This window comes from Sarcophilus harrisii, chromosome 2 (genome assembly GCF_902635505.1).
Source record: "Sarcophilus harrisii chromosome 2, mSarHar1.11, whole genome shotgun sequence".
In the NCBI taxonomy this organism is placed as follows: Eukaryota; Metazoa; Chordata; class Mammalia; order Dasyuromorphia; family Dasyuridae; genus Sarcophilus; species Sarcophilus harrisii.
The window spans coordinates 341,058,064-341,077,626 of record NC_045427.1 but is presented as its reverse complement, the minus strand read 5'-3'; the positions used below and the strand labels follow the sequence as shown (position 1 = coordinate 341,077,626).

At 31.8% G+C, this 19,563-nt stretch overlaps 1 protein-coding gene across 1 annotated transcript in view; it reads left to right on the top strand.

Moving 5' to 3' along the window:
- The first annotated feature begins 2,130 nt into the window (after positions 1-2,130).
- The window catches only part of PYGL (glycogen phosphorylase L), a 114,097-nt gene continuing 96,664 nt past the window's right edge, over positions 2,131-19,563 (top strand). The window contains exons 1-2 of the mRNA XM_031952989.1: positions 2,131-2,457; positions 11,589-11,690. Of these exons, the coding sequence (XP_031808849.1) occupies positions 2,215-2,457; positions 11,589-11,690 (345 nt within the window). The 5' untranslated portion in view covers positions 2,131-2,214. The remainder of the gene's footprint in view (positions 2,458-11,588; positions 11,691-19,563) is intronic.

Genomic DNA, 19,563 nt, shown 5'->3' with positions numbered 1-19,563 from the left:
AAATGCAAATTAAGACAACTCTGAGATACCACTACACACCTGTCAGATTGGCTAAGATGACAGGAAAAAATAATGATGATTGTTGGAGGGGATGCAGGAAAACGGGGACACTGATACATTGTTGGTGGAGTTGTGAACGAATTCAACCATTCTGGAGAGCAATCTGGAATTATGCCCAAAAAGTTATCAAACTGTGCATACCCTTTGATCCAGCAGTGTTTCTACTGGGCTTATACCCCAAGGAGATACTAAAGAAGGGAAAGGGACCTGTATGTGCCAAAATATTTGTGGCAGCCCTGTTTGTAGTGGCTAGAAACTGGAAAATGAATGCCATCAATTGGAGAATGGTTGAGTAAATTGTGGTATATGAATGTTATGGAATATTATTGTTCTGTAAGAAATGACCAGCAGGATGAATACAGAGAGGCTTGGAGAGACTTACATGAACTGATGCTAAGTGAAATGAGCAGAACCAAGAGATCATTATATATGTCAACAAAGATACTGTATGAAGATGTAATCTGATGGAAGTGGATTTCTTTGACAAAGAGACCTAATTCAATTTCAATTGATCAAAGATGCAGCTACACCCAAAGAAAAAACACTGGGAAATGAATGTAAACTGTTTGCATTTTTGTTTTTCTTCCCAGGTTATTTTTACCTTCTGAATCCAGTTCTCCCTGTGCAACAAGAAAACTGTTTGGATCTGCACACATACATTGTATCTAGGATATACTACAACATATTCAACATATATAGGACTGCTTGCCATCTAGAGGAGGGGGTGGAGAGTGGGAGGGAAAAATCGGAACAGAAGTGAGTGCAAGGGATAATGTTGTAAAAAAAAAAAATTACCCTGGCATGGGTTCTGTCAATAAAAAGTTATTATAATAAAAAAGGAAGAAAAAAAAAAAGAAATGTTTAAAAGAATTGCATATGTTTAACCTCTGTTGCATTATTTGCTATATAGGAAAACAATAATTAGGGAAGAAGTAAAATTTGTAACTCAAGGATTTTCAAGAATGAATGTTAAAAACTATCTTTGCATGTATTTTGAAAAATAAAAAGCTATTATAAAAAAAGAAAATTGGAAAAATATTTTTAAAGTATAAGTTCTTGAACACAGTAACAGCAAGATTGTGTTGTGATCAACTATAACTCTTCTCAGCACTACAATTATCCAAAATAATTCCAATAGACTTGGGGTGGAAAATTCCATCCACATTCAGAGAAAGAACTATGGAGACTGAATGAACATCGAAGAATACTATTTTTACTCTATGTTGTTGCTTTTTTCTTTTTCATGATTTCTTCCTATTCTGATTTTTCTTTCACATCATGACTAATAGGGAAATATGTATTGTACATGTATAACCTGTACCAGATTGATTGCTGTCTAAGAGAGAGAGGAGGAAAAGGAGGGAAGGAGGAAAAAAATGGAACTCAAAATCTTACAAAAATGAATGTTGGATATTTTACATGTGATTGAAAAAAATTAAATGGAATGGAAATTAATATGTTCCCAAATGGTTTGTTGCTATTGGGTTTTTTTGTGTGATATTTGAGGACTCAACAGGAAAGTTTCAGTAAAAAATCAATTTTAAGATCTGATCCCTTTAAAACAACATGGATTTTTATCAGTTTAAAACTAACTCAGGCAGGAAGATAGCTGAAAAGACATGCAGATATTCCTTCTGTTATGCTGATTGAACCGAAAGATTTCCAGGGTTGTTTCATTCCTTGAATTGTGTGACAGACTCATTCCTAGTGCTCCAGGAATTAAAGGAGTCCAAAGCAACCCAGATTACAATAAAATTAGGAATATCTCCTCTCCCCTTGACGGTTGGGTTGTTTCTCACTGCGGGGCAATGTCTTTATGGGAACAGGAGGTTGAGTCAGAGGAGCAGAAATGTTTATCACCATTCAATAAATCGATTTTTTTTTCTTTGAAGAATCATATGGTCAGATATTTATTAAGGGTCTACTCTGACTGGAGACCCTTTCCTCTTAAAGATTTCCTCTGATATAGCACAATTTAGGGCTCTGCAGAAGGTGGGGCGGCGTAGAATACCAATGGGACGTGCTTCCACTCAGAGGAGGAGCCTCAAAATTTATTCTAGCCTAGCCCTGTCTCCTGATTTGCACTTCCATAGCCCTCAGCTAGAAAAGTTTTTCTAGTTCTCTCTAGAGTTGACTTACCTCCACACCACAGTCATGGCTAAACCTTTGACTGATCAGGAGAAGCGCAAACAGATTAGTGTCCGTGGCATTGTGGGCGCTGAGAATGTAGCGGAGTTGAAGAAGGGTTTTAATCGGCACTTGCACTTCACTCTTGTCAAGGATCGAAATGTGGCCACTCCTAGAGACTATTATTTCGCCTTAGCCCACACTGTGCGTGACCACCTGGTGGGGCGCTGGATCCGCACTCAGCAGTACTACTATGAGAAGCATCCCAAGGTACAAAAAAAAAAAAAAAAGACTCTTCTTAATCACTAACTATATAGTATCCTAACGCTTCTGAATCTTTTCTGCTGCCCTGCTCTCCTGGTGCAGCACTTCTAGCCTCAGTTGGAAAGAGCTGAATTTACAAACAGACTTCTTGGATTCCAATCACCACTACTTAATTCTTGTAAAATGGCAATTTACTTCATCTCTTCAGGCTTCACTTTTTACTCTTACTGTAAAATAAAATGTGACTATCTTATCTTAAAATTTCTTTTCGTTCTAATAATCTGTTACTCCAGAATTTCAATACCGAAGGAATTTTTGGAAATCATTAGTGAATTCACATACACACACATACACACACACACACATACACACACACACACACACACAATAATGCTAATAATGGTAGAGATTTATATAGTGTGTTCAAGTGTCTAAAAAAAATCACCCTCCCCTCAGCCTTGAATATTTAGGCAATAATCCCTGCTTTACAGATGGATACAGTTGAAACCTAGATTTAACCTAGTATACATCCCTTCTCATCTTTGCCCTAATAAATTCTTTATTTCATGCAACAAACATTAAGTATCTTCTTTATGCAAAACACTGAAGAAGGAAATAAAAGGAAGTAAAGAATTTATATAATAAAATATAGCTACCTTTATGGACCTTACTTTTCAGGAGATGGAAGAATGTGATACATACACAGCTAACCATAATATGTTCTATAACGGCATTGAAAAGGCCCAAAACAAAATGATGTGTGAGTTTGAGGAGAAAGTTATTACGTGGTGAGGAAAAATCAAGGCAGGCTTGAAGGAGTAGATGATATTTGAAAATGTCATACTTAACATTTCTGGATCTGTTTCCTCTTCTGTAAAAGGAGGGTATTGGATTACTAAATTGTTTTTTTCCCATGAACTCTATTATCTTTTGATTCAGAGAATTTGATTTCAAATCCTGCCTCTAACATTTGCTAGCTTTGTGATCTTAGACAAGGCATTTCTCTTGTCTAAGCTGCAATTTTCCAATCTATAAAGTGGAAACTATCCTTGTACTAGGTAAGCAAAGTGCTTTGTAATTATGAAATGTTATATTAAAAATGGAAGATATCATTACTATAATTATCTTGGTCCTTCTATAAGCAATCTCCTTTGGATCAGTGGGATCAGGGCCTCCAAAAGATGAATAGAAACAACAATGAAGTTTGACTGGACTGAAGATGGTACTATTCCATAGAGCAAATGAAATAATTGCCCAGTAATTGTTGCATTAGTTGTACTTTTTAAAAAATGTCTTTGTAACTCAGGAATATGACACTAAAGCCTAATTTAATCTTTTATTTCTAATAGGAGTGAATTTTTCTAAAGTGATTTAGTATGACCCTGAAACCACAGGAAAGAATATCAGTTTTTATAGCCTAACTGATATTGGTTAAAGCTTTGTGCCAAGTCTTATTTTGCCCACTGTCCACTGGGCATATACTTGTTTAGCAAATAGATTTTGATAATACTTCATTTTGTGAGTGCTCACTTCCTATGGAACAAAATGATTTTAAATGGAGAACTCCTGGTAAAGCATCACATTATAAGGTCTAGAACTGGAAACAACCTCAGAGGATATTTAGTGTAACCTAATAAGGAAAACTGAGGCTCAGGTGTGACTATCCAAGTAACTTAATTTGAGCAATTATAATATATAATAGAAGTAACTATTTGCATTTATATTGCATACCTATTGGCTAGGTAGTCAGAGGAATATTTACAATTTTTTGAGTTTCTGAAAGGATTAGGGAAATGGGAAAATCAGCTGATTGTGAGGCAATAGTTGTAGAAGGGAATTTTAGGATTATCTAAATCTTTTTCTGCATGATTGAAGGAAAAATTACATAATGTATCATATCAATTGTTTTTTTTTCTCAGAGAAATGAGGGTTCTAAGGGATATGGATAAATACAAAATTTTAATTTTAGGCAATATTTTGAACATCTCTTCCATTAAATACTTTCTCAAAACAATAAAGTAGATATGATTCAAACTGTTCCTTTATCATTTTACCTCAAATGGAACTAAAATGCAAACAGTAAGCAAGAAATGTCCTTGACATTGTGCAGCTTTCTAGTCAAGGAGAGGGCATCAAAATAATAGTAGAAACTATTTTAGAGATGGAAATTATATCATCTGGGGTTGAATTCCAGAATTTCAGTTTATTATCTGTTATATTGAGCAAGCCATTTAACTTCTCTGATCCTTAACCTCATCATTTGTAAAGTGATTGTCTTTGAACATAGTTTCAATAGAAAATGATACATAAGTACATTAAGGTCATGTAAAACAAAGTACTTATATGAAATCTGGGAAGATACTAAAGGAAGATCTTCTGGAAAAGATGACATTGAAATTGAATTTTAATGACTGACAGCAAGCAAAAAAAAAAGAAAGAGAACATTTGAAATACAAAGAAGATAAGTGAAAAATGCAAAAACACGGTTCTGGTTTGGTTGTTGTATAGAGTACTTTGGGGAAGTAAAATGAAATAAGGCAGGAGAGTCAGGGAGGCACCAGATTGTGGACAAAATTGAATGAAGATCAAAGGGGTTTGAATTTTAATAAGTACACAATAAGGAGTTTCTGGCCATTTTCAGGTCCAAAATATGTCTGTACATGAGAGTATTCTGGCAATAGTATGAGAAATGGAGTGGAATATGAGTTGTGTGAGAGAAGCAATTCAAGCAATTCAATTCTCTGTTAAAGAAGCTATTTATTTTAGTAGTCTAAATCAATGGTGTCAAACTCAAATAGAAAAAAAAAGGGCCATTGAATTGTACATTGGCTAAACCATGTATATTGACTTAGAATATTAACATGATTTGTTTTATTATATTTTTATTTATTTTAATAAATATTTTCAAATTATATTTTAATCTTCTTTGGGTTTCACCTGGACATTCTGTGGGCTACCTTTATTCTGAGTCACATGTTTGACTTTTGGCTTAAATGATGGTAAGAAAAATGTGGATCTAGACTATGACCATCCCATTTTATAGGTGAAAAAACTGACATACAGAGAGAGTAAGTGACTTGTTCAATGTGACACAGGCAGTAATTAGAGTTAGTGTTAAAACCAGGATCCACTAACTCTAAATTTGATGTTTTTCCTAATATACTTCACTGCTTCTAGGCAGTGGGAATAAAAAAAAAAGTAAACAAACATGAGAGATGAGGTAGATACAATAAAACTTAATCACTAATTGACTCTTCCTTCTCCATCATCTTTAATTTCCCAATATAATGACATTAGGTTTTTATATATTGATAATAAGCTCAGATTTATACATTATTAAGGTTGAGGTGCTAGTGGGATATCCTTGTGGATATGCCCTCTTGTGGGTAGTTATATAGTTACCTCAAAAATAAATCAGTGAAGTATGTAATACAAGTATCATTTAGTGCAAGATCATTTCTAGAAAAGACAAAAAATTTCTGTCCTACACCATCCAAATTGAATGTATTTTACTAACAAAGAAAAATAAATCAAAATACCTAATAGTTACAATGTCTGACAATACAATAATGCAACATTGTTTTCCAAAAGTCATATGATTCAATTATACATGTGTTCCCTCTAAACTCTATTCTCATCAAGGACCATAGGGAAGTTTATTTAGCTAGGTCTTGGAATGCTTCTGTAAGATGTTAATGAGGGAAAGAGGAATCCATTAGGAGGGAATGGAAAGAAAGATTGGGTAAAATTATCTCACCTGAAATATCTTTGAAATATATTTCAAATATGTTGAATTGGTAAATATGTTTTGTTGGTAAACAAGGAAATGGAAGGAAAGAAAGGGGAAAATTAGAGAATGGGAGACTAGTGAAAGGATTATTCCTAAGGAAAACAAACTTTAACTAAAGATGAAAATATTCATAGCATTTTCAGGCGGCAAAGCATTGACATCTGAGGGAGTACCCATTAATTGAGAAATGACTGAACAAGTTATGGCATATAGATATGATAGAATGCTATTGTGTTGTAAAAAGTATGTGAATTAATTCAGATTGAAGGAAACAGAACCAAGAAAGCAATTTGTACAGTGACAACAATGTTGTAGAGACAAACAGCTTTGAAAAACTAGAAACTCTGATTTCTAACCAATCACAATTCCAGAGCATGAAATATGCTACTGACTTCTTGGTAGAGAGAGGAAAGACTCAAGAGTACCAAATAATACACACTTTTTTTTCTTTTAAATGTGGTCAGTGCAGAAATTTATTTTTTGCTTGAATATATACATGGAATAATGTTTTGTTTTTTTCTTTCATTCTTTACTGATGTGAAGGGAGGAAGAAACAAGGAAATATTTTGCTCTGAAAAATTAAATTTTAATTTTTAAAAAGGAGTTATGCTCCTACTCCCTTGAAAACCATCAGGTGTTGTGATCATCTAAAAAATTCTAAAATAGTTAAGTAGGGGTACTACCTAGTAATTGGTGTTTAAACCTTCTCTGAATAGGACTTAATTTTAAAAATTGAATTGTCTTGTACAATAAAGATTTGCTAGAAGAAAGTTGAGTGACCCAAAAAGTCAGTGAAAGGTGCTTAACATATAGAAAGTGTGACATTATTTATTTATTATATTACAAAAAGTATTATAAGCCCATTTTGGAATCTTCTCCATACAGGATCTCTTCCTGAAGAAAAAAAATCAGTTGAGTTTGTATCGCTTGTGTTATGGAGTAAAAGATTGATAATGAAAGTGTGTAGTTTGGTAGAAACTATCAAAAGACCTGCTTCTGAGGTTTCATAGAAAAAAAACCCCTAAAATTAGCAAACTCATAAAAGCAAATATTGAGACTGCTTACAGAAACCACAATATCACTTTGAACCTTATGCAAATGATGAAATTGAGTAATTCATTCAGTGCAAAGGGGCAGTAACATCCAAATTATGACATAAGTAGATAATACTACATTAAGATATCAGAATAATTTATAGGCAAAGGTTGTCTGGGTTAAAGGCATTTATAATAAATACAATTGTAAGTAGTTAGTAGGGAAAAAAATTAGAATTTTGAATAATGGGCTAAAAGTGTACTGAGTAGTAAGACTGCTTGCCATCTAGGGGAGGGTGTGGAGGTAGGGAAGGGAAAAGTCAGAACAGAAGTGAGTGCAAGGGATAATGTTGTAAAAAAATTACCCAGGCATATATTCTCTCAATTAAAAGTTATAATAAAAAAATAAAAATAAAAATCCTTCAGATTGTTGAAGGAAGGCAATTTAAAAAAAATAAAAAATAAATAAAAGTGTACTGAGTAGCTCAATTCAAGAAAAATAAAATTTGAGTAATAATATAATACGTACTCCTGTGTGGATAATAGAAGTACAGCAAGAAAGTTGAATTAACAACATAATTTTAAAGACAGAAGTTTACAGAGAATCTGTTGAAATATGTTGACTAAAATCATAATACTTTTGAAAACAAATGACTAAGAGAACAAAGGTCATAAAGCAATAGTCTGGCTGAAGATCACTTTCTGTAAAGTATGACCAAAAAACAGAATCATTTTGTTTACAACTGTGACCTGAATGGGTAAATTTGAAAAGTGACTATAAAGTTGGTGTATGAGAGACTAAATTCTAAGAAAATGGCATTGTGAAATTCAGATGAAACTAGAGGTGCAGGTCATACCAGATCCAGAAAACAATAGGCATGGCCTAATTATTAGTCAGATTGTGACAATTGGATACAAGAACACACCACTGAGGTAATTTGAGAAGCAGAATTAGTTTCTGTGATAATTATGAGTTAGATTTCCATAAATAAGGTATATTTGAAATGAGAATTAGCATTTAATTCAGAGGAAACTCATTACCAATGAACCAGTACTGAGAAATAAATGATGGTATTATGCCCAAGTTCTTAAGAATTCAAACAACACAATAGAATTTTGCTGAAAGACTCAGAAAATATTCAGAAATTATTGGAGAGATTTGAAATAGAAACTAAGAAAAACAGATGTAAATTATAACCATATTTTTGAAAGAAAGAAAGAAAAAAATTTTGGAACTAAGATTTTTCATCTTAAGAAAAAATGGAAATTTAAGTGGAATAAACACGTTAAAAAAATCAAGATATTCATCTTTTAGATATAAAGAAATAGCTAGATGTTAAAACATATCTTTACCTTTATATTAAAAAAGTTATTAAAAGAAGTCAATACATTGAAATAGTAGTTCAAGGATGCTGAAGCTCAGTTTGCTTTCCGGTGAGCACAGAAATACTAAAAACAAAAAAAACAAACAGAAAAAGAAATAGAAAAGAAAAAACTCCATTGCTTTATGTAAATCAAACACAATATCTTTACCTAAAATAAAGGAAGATATTAATTTAATCAAAGGGAAAGAACTCAACTAACAGTCAGCACCTTTCTTATATAAAACCTAACTTACAGAAACAACCAGGAAAAAGACTGTCTGTAAAACTTAGAAATAAGAACATCTAAGCCTATGTATCTTAGTAAGTAACTCAACAAGTTCAGATATACACAGAATGGCCAATAGGTCACAAAAGGACAACCATTCTTTCCACTAGACTAATATATTATAGAAATAGCTACCTGTGCACTTAAAACTTGTTTATTGTTGCATTATATGTAATGTTTTGTATTTTGTAGTCTTGTTGCTGTCATATATGAATTGCATATTTTATTATGCAACACATTATTGCAACTGCAATTGTTTATTGATACATCTTTTAAAATGTATATTTAATGTTATTCATGTTATTACTATATTTAACGTCATAATACTTATTATTATTATTTAAACAAAACAATTCTTAAATGCTTAAAATGTTCCAGGCACTATGCTATGCACTAGGAATGCAAATACAAGCATGCAAAAAAGACATGTCCAGAGTATAAATAGCATGCTAAGGACATGATCGAGTGGTGTAAAAACCTAGATCTCAGCAAGATAACATGAAAGCTTAGGGGAAAGTAGAAAACATGGTTGATAGAGTGCTTGGCTCACAGTCAAGAAGAATGGAGTCCAAATACAGCCTTAAACACTTTAATCTCTATTTGCCCCCTAGATGAACCAGTTCAACTTTACACTGTTTTATTTTCTTGAATCCCTTGTTACTTTTTGTTATCAAAAACTTTGTGCTGCCAAATCCCAGCCTTGGATTATGCTAAGCATCCTCTGACTTCTGTCACTGACTGTTAATTGGACACATTACAAATTTATGTTCTGTAATGTCAATTGGACCATCAATACAGCAAGACAATCTTTTTATACCTCCCTGATTGATTTTCTATTCCACTCACCATAGTAGATTTTAGCCTTTTTCTCCCTCTTCAAACCTCCCATTGCTACCTCTCTGTCTTCTCAAGTGAGAATAATGCCTCATATTTCACTGGGGGAAAAACCGGAATTCATTCACTGTGAGCTCTATCCTTCACTCCTATTTCACATAAAAGTGTAAATCTCTTTGCCAAGACACACTCTTCTACATATGCAAACAGTTCCATTCTGTCCATTTTTTTCTAACAGATGACTTGACCTATGTCTCACTAGTGTCTTCCCATCTTCCCATTTACTCGATGCTTTCTTATTGCCTACAATCATGCCCATGTTGTCTCCATCTTCAAAATAAAACGTTCATTTGATCCATCCAGCCCACTAGGTGTCATCTGATATCTCTTCTTTCTTTTGCAACTAAACTTCTATAGAAGGTTACTATTATTAATGCCACTACTTTCTTTCATCTGACTCTTTTATTAACTCTTTATAGTCTGTCACTGAGCTGAAACTATTCTGTCCAAAGTTGATAATAATTTCCTAATTGCCACATCTAATGACTTTTTTCCACTCTTCAAACTTCATGTCCTCTTTTTAACTTTTGACACTGTTACTGAGTCTATGCCCCAGTCACCCTCTCTCACCTAGCATGAAATGATACCTATTTGCACTTGAAATATAGCTCCCATGTTTTAAACTAGAGAATTCACTATCCCCCCATTTTTCACCATCATCATCATCATTATTATTCACATAAATAAGCATTTAGTAAGTGATAGATACTATATCATAATATAGCACTAAGGATGTAAGCAAGCAAGAAAGGGGAGATGAAAATTTCTCCTTCCAAAGACAGTATATCTTTACTTAAGCCAGATAAGCAATTATGTCTAGGACTTTGCTACCTTTGGTGGTAGATTTGTAAGTTTATGACTTTGGGACCTCAACCTCTGTTGAGACTAAGAGGCAACAAAAGGAATTTCCTTCATTTTAAAGCGGTATTAACAAATTGGAGTAGAAATGCAGGTGAGTGAGTACTGTTACTCATCTGATAAATCTGAAATTGTAGATGATCATTATGTTGTTCATTGTTCTTTAATCTTTCAAAGACATTCATCTTTACAATATTGTTTTTATTATATAAATTGTCATACTAGTTACCCTTTAGTAACTAATTAGGCCTTTGATAAGAATGCTACAAAAGGTTTTCAAAAGGAATTTTATTAAGTGTTGATGAGGGTTTTCTATGCAGGTTTAAAGATAAGATATCATAATAGATTTTCAGAAAATTTTGTAAGACAGAAATTACCTTGTCATCAGTAAAAGGGAAATAATTGTCCCTTCTCCCCCATAATAAAACCTAATACTACTATTAGAATGGTTTCATTCAAAAGAACTACAACAACAATAAAAACAGCAATGATGATGCATAGTAAAAGATATAGTATATCTTAAAAAACTTAAGATACACAAAATGCTTGTAATGTACCAGACACTGGGCTAAAGACTGAGGATACAAAAAAAAAAAAATTCCCTGTGTTCCCTAAGGGAGTTTACAATCAAATGTGACAACCAACAAGTAAACATATACAAGGAAGTTATCTACTTAAAATAGTGCAAGTATTATCACCTCATTTTACTTGAAACCCAAAAAGAAATCAAAAGTTACATAAGCATCATATCATGTTTTAGGAGATTAATCAGTTTTATACATCAAATAATTGATGTGCACAAATATTGAGAAGCAATTTTTCCTTTTTTGTTGATTCAGCATCTCTCTCTCACTCACTATTACATAACAAGGGTCCCCTATTAAAAATCCCTCTGTTATTCTTTGTTTCAGAGAGTTTATTATCTTTCCTTGGAATTTTACATGGGGCGTACTTTACAGAACACCATGATCAACCTTGGTCTGCAGAATGCTTGTGATGAAGCAATTTATCAGGTAAATCTATACATTTTGGAAACATAAGAGATTCTTTACAGCAGTTTTCAAACCTGTTGAATTTGGTTAATGAAATATACAGCTTTTGTGTAAAGCTCTTGGCTAAATTCCATATGTAGAAATATTCAAATCCCTACTTTTTCTTTGTGTAATGCTTTCAATTTCTACATGATATTCTTTGTCCCTTAAACCATCTTCTTTCAAATGATTAATGTGTAATATTCACTAAGTATAAAATCTTTGCAACTTTCTTTAATGTTTTATATAGCAAAGCAGAAAACAAAATCCTTCACTGTAATGGCCCATTACATTTCACTTTCAATTAGTTTACAATGAACTTCGATTAAATAAATTACATTCAAGTGCAACTAGGAAAGCTCATCTATAAAGGTTTGTTTTTAAACATTATATTATAATATTTGGTTTATTTTTTAATTGCATTTTATTTATTTTTAAAGTATAGACATTTTATTCTTTTTTTTCAGTTCCAAATTGTATCTCTATCTGTTTTCCATCCAATGAGAAAACATTAAAATCCAAATTTATTAAACTTATGTACAATAGGCAATCAGGTGGCACAGTAGATAGATTGCTGAACCTTAAGTCAAGAAGACTAGAGTTCAAATGTAGTTTCAGACATTTACCAGCTATGTGATCCTGGGCAAGTCACTCAATCTGATTTGTCTCAGTTTCCTCATTTGTAAAATGAGCTAGAGAAGAAAATGACAAGCCACATTAATAGCTTTGCCAAGAAAAACATATGAGGTCACAAAGAGTCAGAAATTACTGAAATGACTGGACAATGACAAAATAGTCATGCAAAACAAATTATCAAATTAGTCATGTTCCCAAAAGGGGGGGGGCAAGAAAAAAAGAGAAAAAAATGTTTCACTCAGTACTGAGTTTATCCATCTGGCATTCTCTATGTGGCTATGGAGAACATGTTTCATCATAAGTCCTTTGGAATTGTATTAAGTGTGGTAATTGTTTTATCAGTTGCAAAGTCTTTCAAAGTTGAAAATCTTTACAATATTTCTGTTACTGTGGGGTTTATTCTAGTTCTGCTCACATCACTTCACTTCTATTCATATGGTTTGCCCCAGGTTTTTCTCAAGCCATACCTTTCATCATTGCCTATTGCATAGTAGTATATCATCACAATTAGGTTGTGTTTACATGTTACTACTAGGTTAGTCATTCCTCAATTTATAGGCATCCCCTTAATGTCAAATTCTTTATCACAAAAAAGTAGCTGCTATAATTACTTTTTTTTTCAATTTTCAAGATTTTTTCAAAGTTTTTTTATTTTCAAAATATATGCATGGACAATTTTTCAACATTGACTCTTACAAAATCTTGTGTTCCAATTTTTCTCCCTTCTTTCCACCCCCTCCCCAATATGGCAAGTAATCCAATATATAATAAACATGGTAAAAATATATTTTAAATTAAATATGTGAATACATATTTATACAATTATCTTGCTGCACAAGAAAAATCAGATCAAAAAGGGAAAAAATTAGAAAGAAAATAAAATACAAACAAACAACAACAAAAAGAGTGAAAATGCTATATTGCAAACCATACTCAGTTCCCACAGTCCTCTCTGTGGGTATAGATGGTTTTCTTCATCACAAGATCATTGGAACTGGCATCGATCATCTCATTTGTTGAAAAGAGCCACATCCATCAGAATTGTTCATCACATAATCTTGTTGTTAATGTGTACAATGATCTCCTGGGTCTGCTCATTTTACTTAGCATCAGTTCATATAAGTCTCTTCAGGCTTCTCTGAAATCATCCTGCTGATCATTTCTTATAGAACAATAATATTCCATAAATTTCATATACCACTTGTTCAGCCATTCTCCAACTGATGGGATTCCACTCAGTCTCCAGTTTCTTGCAACTACAAAATGGGCTGCCACAAACATTTTTATACATATCTCTTTAGGATATAAGCCCAGTAGAAATACTGTTGGATCAAAAGGTATGCACATTTTGATAGCCCTTTGGGCATAGTTCCAAATTGCTTTCCAGAATGGTTGAATCAGTTCACAACTCCATCAATAATGTATTAGTGTCCCAGTTTTCCCATATCCCCTCCAACATTCATCATTATCTTTTCCTGTCATATTAGCCAATCTGAGAGGTGTGTAGTAGTACCTCAAAGTTGTCTTAATTGCATTTCTCTGACCACTAGTGATTTAGAGCACCTTTTCATATGACTAGAAATGGTTTGAATTTCTTCATCTGAAAATTGTCTATTCATATCCTTTGACAATTTATCAATTAGAGAATGGCTTGAATTCTTATAAATTTGAGTTAATTCTTTATATAGTTTAGAAACGAGACCTTTATAAGAACCTTTGAATATAAAACTGTTTTCCCAATTTATTGCTTCCCTTCCAACCATTCTGCATTAGTTTTGGTTGTACAAAATTTTTTTAATTTAATGCAATAAAAATTATCTATTTTGTCTTCAATAATGAGCTTCAGTTCTTTAGTCACAAATTCCTTCATTCTCCACAGATCTGAGAGGTAAACTGTCTTCTAATTTGCTTATAATATCACTCTTTTATGTTTAAATTATGAACCCAATTTGATCTTACCTTGGTATATGGTGTTAGGTGTAGATCAATACTTAGTTTCTGCCATAGTTTCCAATTTTCCCAGCAATTTTTATCAAATACTGAGTTCTTATCCCAAAAGCTGGGGTCTTGGGGTTCATCAAACACTAGATTACTATAGTTATTGACTATTTTGTCCTATGAACCTAACCTATTCCATTGATCAACAGCTTTATTTCTTAGCCAGTACCAAATGGTTTTTATAACCGCTGTTTTATAATATAGTCTGGCACAGCTAGGCCACCTTCATTTGCATTTTTTCATTAATTCCTTTGAAATTCTTGATCTTTTGTTCAGATGAACTATGATATTATTTTTTCTAGATCTATAAAATAATTTCTTGGGAGTTTAATTGGTATGGCACTGAATAAGTAGATTAATTTAGGTAGTATTGTTATTTTTATTATGTTCACTCGGCCTACCCCTGAGCACTTGATATTTTTCCAATTGATTAGATCTGACTTTCTTTGTGTGAAAAGTGCTTTGTAGTTGTGTTCAAAGTTCTATATGAACTTTGCCTTGGCAAATAGACCCTCAAATATTTTATATTGTTGACAGTTATTTTAAATGGAATTTTTCTTTGTATCTCTTGCTGCTGAACTTTGTTGGTAAAATATATGAAAATGATTTACGTGGATTTATTTTGTATCCTGCAAGGTTGCTAAAGTTGTGGAATGGATCTAGTAGTTCTTTAGTTGAATCTGTAGGGTTCTCTAAGAATACCATCATATCATTTGCAAAAAGTGATAATTTGGTTTCCTCATTACCTACTCTAATTCCTTTCATCTCTTTTTCTCCTTTTATTGCCAAAGCTAACATTTCTAATACAATATAGTAATTTATTGTAATGGTGATAGTGAGGAACCTTGTTCACCTCTGATCTTATAAGGAATGGTTCTAGTTTGTCCCCATATAATTACTTTTGTAATTTCTTTTTTCTCTTTGATTTTTAGTTCTAAAAGCATCAGTGCAGAACAGGTTTGCAGCTCCACCAATAATAGTGTATTAGGGAATCTATTTTCTCACATCCCCTCCAGCATTTGTCATTTTTTTTTGTCAGTCAGATAGGTATGAGATGATACTTCAAAATTGTTTTAAATTTCATTTCTCTAATTAATAGTGATTCAGAGCATTTTTATGGCTATTGATAACTTTGATTCCTTCCTCTGAAAACTGCATATTTATGTTTTTTGTCCATTTATCAATTGAATGTCTCATATTCTAATAAATTTGGTTCAATTGCCTATATATTTGAGAAATAAGACTTTTTTTGAGAAATTTACTAAAAAGCTTCGAATTTCTAGCTACTTTTTCATTGTAGCTGCATTGTTTTTTATTATTATATAAAATCTTAAATTTTATATAATCAAAATTATCCATTTTATCTCTCCTGAATCTCTCTCTGTGTTGCTTGGTCAGAAACTCTTCCATTAGCCACAGATCTGACAAATAATTTCATCCCTGCTGTACTGATATGTTTATGTCTAAGTCATGAACACATTTTGAACTTATTTTGTTCAATGTGAGATATTGGTCTATGACTAGTTTTTGTCACATTCTTTTCTAATTTTCCCAACAATTTTTATCAAGTAATGAGTTGTTGCCCTAATAGCTGGGAACTTTGGATTTATCAAACACAAGCTTGCTATGCTCATTTGTTTCTGTATGTTGTGTTCCTGATTGTCTCTACTGATCAGATTCTCTCTATTTCTTTCTTAATACCAAATAACTTTGTCTAGTATAACTAATTCTCCTTTCCTTCCTATTTTATTCCCTATTATTTTTGGCCATTTGGTCTTTCAGAGGAATTTTGTTTTTATTTCTCTAATTCTACAAAGTACTACTTTGGTAGTTTGCTGATATGTCACTGAATAAATGAGTTAATTTATTCAGACATAATTTTTATTCTATAGGCATGAGTGATTTTTATTCTTCCAATTATTTAGATGTCTATTTGTGTAAAAGGCATTTTGTAATTATAAAATTACAAAACTTTGTATAGACTCTCTGTAGTTATTTTAAATGGAATTTCTATTGATGTTTCCTCCTAATAAATTTTTTAGTAATATTCAGAAATGTTGATGACTTTTGTGACTTTGTTTTATGCCCTTAAACTTCTGCAAAAAGAATTCATTGTTTTGATAAATTTTATATTTGACTCTCTAGGATTCTATAGGTAAACAACGGTTTTGTTTCCTCTCTGCCTGGGCTTATTCCTTTAGTTTCTTTTTTTTTTTATTACTATAGCTGGCATTTCTTTTCTTTTCTTTTCTTTTCTTTTTTTTGGTTGTGAGACACCTTATTATTCCTTTTTTATTATAGATTTTTATGTACAAGATATATGCATATGTAATTTTTCAGTATTGACAATTGCAAAACCTTTTGTTCCAATTTTTCCCCTCCTTCCCCCCACCTCCTCTCCCAGATGTCAGGTAGACCAATACATGTTAAATATGTTAAAGTATATGTTGAATACAATATATGTATACATGTCCATATAGTTATTTTGCTGCACAAAAAGAATCAGACTTTGAAATAGTGTACAATTACCCTGTGAAGGAAATCAAAAATGCAGGCAGACAAAAATAGAGGGTTTGGGAATTCTATGTAGTGATTCACACTCATTTCCCTGAGTTCTTTCGCTTGGGTGTAGCTGGTTCAATTTATTACTATTCTATTGGAGCTGATTTGTTTCATCTCATTGTTGAAGAGGACCACGTCCATCAGAATTGATCATCATATAGTATTGTTGTTGAAGTATATCTGGTCCTGTTCATTTCACTCAGCATTAGTTCATATAAGTCTCTCCAAGCCTCTCTGTATTCATCCTGCTGGTCATTTCTTACAGAACAATAATATTCCATAACATTCATATACCACAATTTACCCAACCATTCTCCAATTGATGGGCATCCATTCATTTTCCAGCTTCTAGCCACTACAAACAGGGCTATCACAAACATTTTGGCACATACAGGTCTCTTTCCCTTCTTTAGTATCCCTTTGGGGTATAAGCTCAGTAGTAACTGCTGGATCAAAGGGTATGCACAGTTTGATAACTTTTTGAGCATAGTTCCAAATCGCTCCCCAGAATGGCTGGATGTGTTAACAATTCTACCAACAATTGGTATTGGTGTCCCAGTTTTCCCACATCCCCTCCAACATTCCACATTATCTTTCCCTGTCATTCTAGCCAGTCTGAGAGGTGTGTAGTGGTATCTAAGAGTTGTCTTAATTTACATTTCTTGGATTAATAATGATTTGGAGCATCTTTTCATATGGCTAGAAATAATTTCAATTTCTTCATCTGAGAATTGTCTGTTCATATCCTATAGTTGGCATTTCTTGTACAATATTGAATCATAATGGTGATAGTAGACATTTTTATTATACTATTGGAAAGGCTTCCAGCTTATCCCCATTACTTACTTGATTGTTCTTGGGTTTTTTTGTTAGATAACTACTTTGCATTTTAAGGAAAGCTCCATTTCTTTTTGTGCTTTACAGTGGTATTATCAAGAATAAATGTATTTTGTCAAAAGCTTTTTCTGCATCTGTTAAATTAAACTTGAGATTTTTGTTGTTTTTGTTGTTGATATAGTCAATTATGCTTATGGCTTTGCTAATATTGAACAGGTCCTTCATTCTTAGTATAAATCAAGCCTATAAGTAGTATACAATCTTTGTGATTTATTACTGTAATTTCCTTTGCTAGCATTTCTTTTAAAATGTATTAATATTCATTAGGGAAATTAGTTTATAGTTTTCTTTCTCCGATTTAGGTTTGAAGACAATATTTGTATCATAAAAGGTATTTGTCAGGATTTTTTACTTATTTTTTTCAAATAGTTTAGGTAATATTGGAATTAATGTTTCCTAGAATTATCTGTTTGATCTTGGTGTTTTTTCCCTTAGCAAGTCCATTTATGGTTTATTCTATTTTCTGTTTTCTAAGACAGTATTTTAAAGTATTCTATTTTCTGTTCTGAGCAATTTATATTTTATATAATATTTAATATATAATAATATTTTAAAAATATTTTAATATTTATTATTATTTTATTTTATTTTATTTTTATTTTTTTATTTTATTTTATTATTAAACATATTTAAAATATTTTATATTTATCTAACTTCATTCAGGTTGTCAGTTTAATTGACATATAGTTGGACAAAAATACTTCAGAGAATTGCTTTTATTACCTCTTTATTGGTTGTGAAATTCACTTTTTTCATTCTTATACTAGTAATTTTTTTACATTAATTAGCAAATGGTTTATTTTGCTTTCTCTTCCCTGGCCAAGTGTCAGCTCCTGATTTTATTATTAATTTAATGATTTTTTTAAACTTTTAGTTTTCTTTATATCTCCTTTGAACTTCAAAATTTCTATATTGATGCTTCATTGAGCCTTGTAATTTGTTATTTTTTTAACTTTTTTAGTTGCATTTATCTATTCCTTCTCTCTTTTTTTGATGTACCCATTTAGAGAGCCTAAAAACTGCTTTGACTTAATCCCCCAAGTTTTGATCATTTTTGTCATTTATTTTTAATAAAATTGTTGATTATTTCTATAATTTATCCTTTAAGTGACTCTTTTTTATCCTTTATGTGTTATTTAATTTTTAAATTAAATTTTAATCTGTTCTATTAAAGGATGCCCTTTATTAAATTTAATGTTTCATTGAATTTTGGTCCTTAAATTTAATTTTTCTGCAGTTGTTTGTGAGATTTGTATGGTCATTTTTTGTGATGTGCTATGCACAGTTGAGAAATTGGTATGCTGTTTTTTTCCTCTTCATTCAATATTCTCCAGATATTTATCATATCTAACTTTTATAAAACTCTATTAATTTCCTTGATTTCTATGTCAACTTTGTTATGATTAGATTTATGTAGTTCTGAAAGGGGAAAATTGGGATCTCCCACTAGTATAGATTTACTCTTTCTTTCTCGAAACTCATTTAACTTTTCCTTTAAGAATTTGTATGCCATGCCATTTGACACATACATATTCAGTATTAATATTATGTATTTTTCTATGATGCCTTTTCTCAAAAAAAATTTTTTCTGTTTGTGTCCTTAAATAAAATCTAATTTTGCTTTTCCTTTGAGATCATGATGACTTTCCTTATCTTCTTTTTATCAACTGAAATATAGTAGATTCTTTTTGGTTCCTTGTTTTAACTCTAAATATATCTTTCCGTTTTATAGCTGAATTTAATCCATTCATATTCACAATTA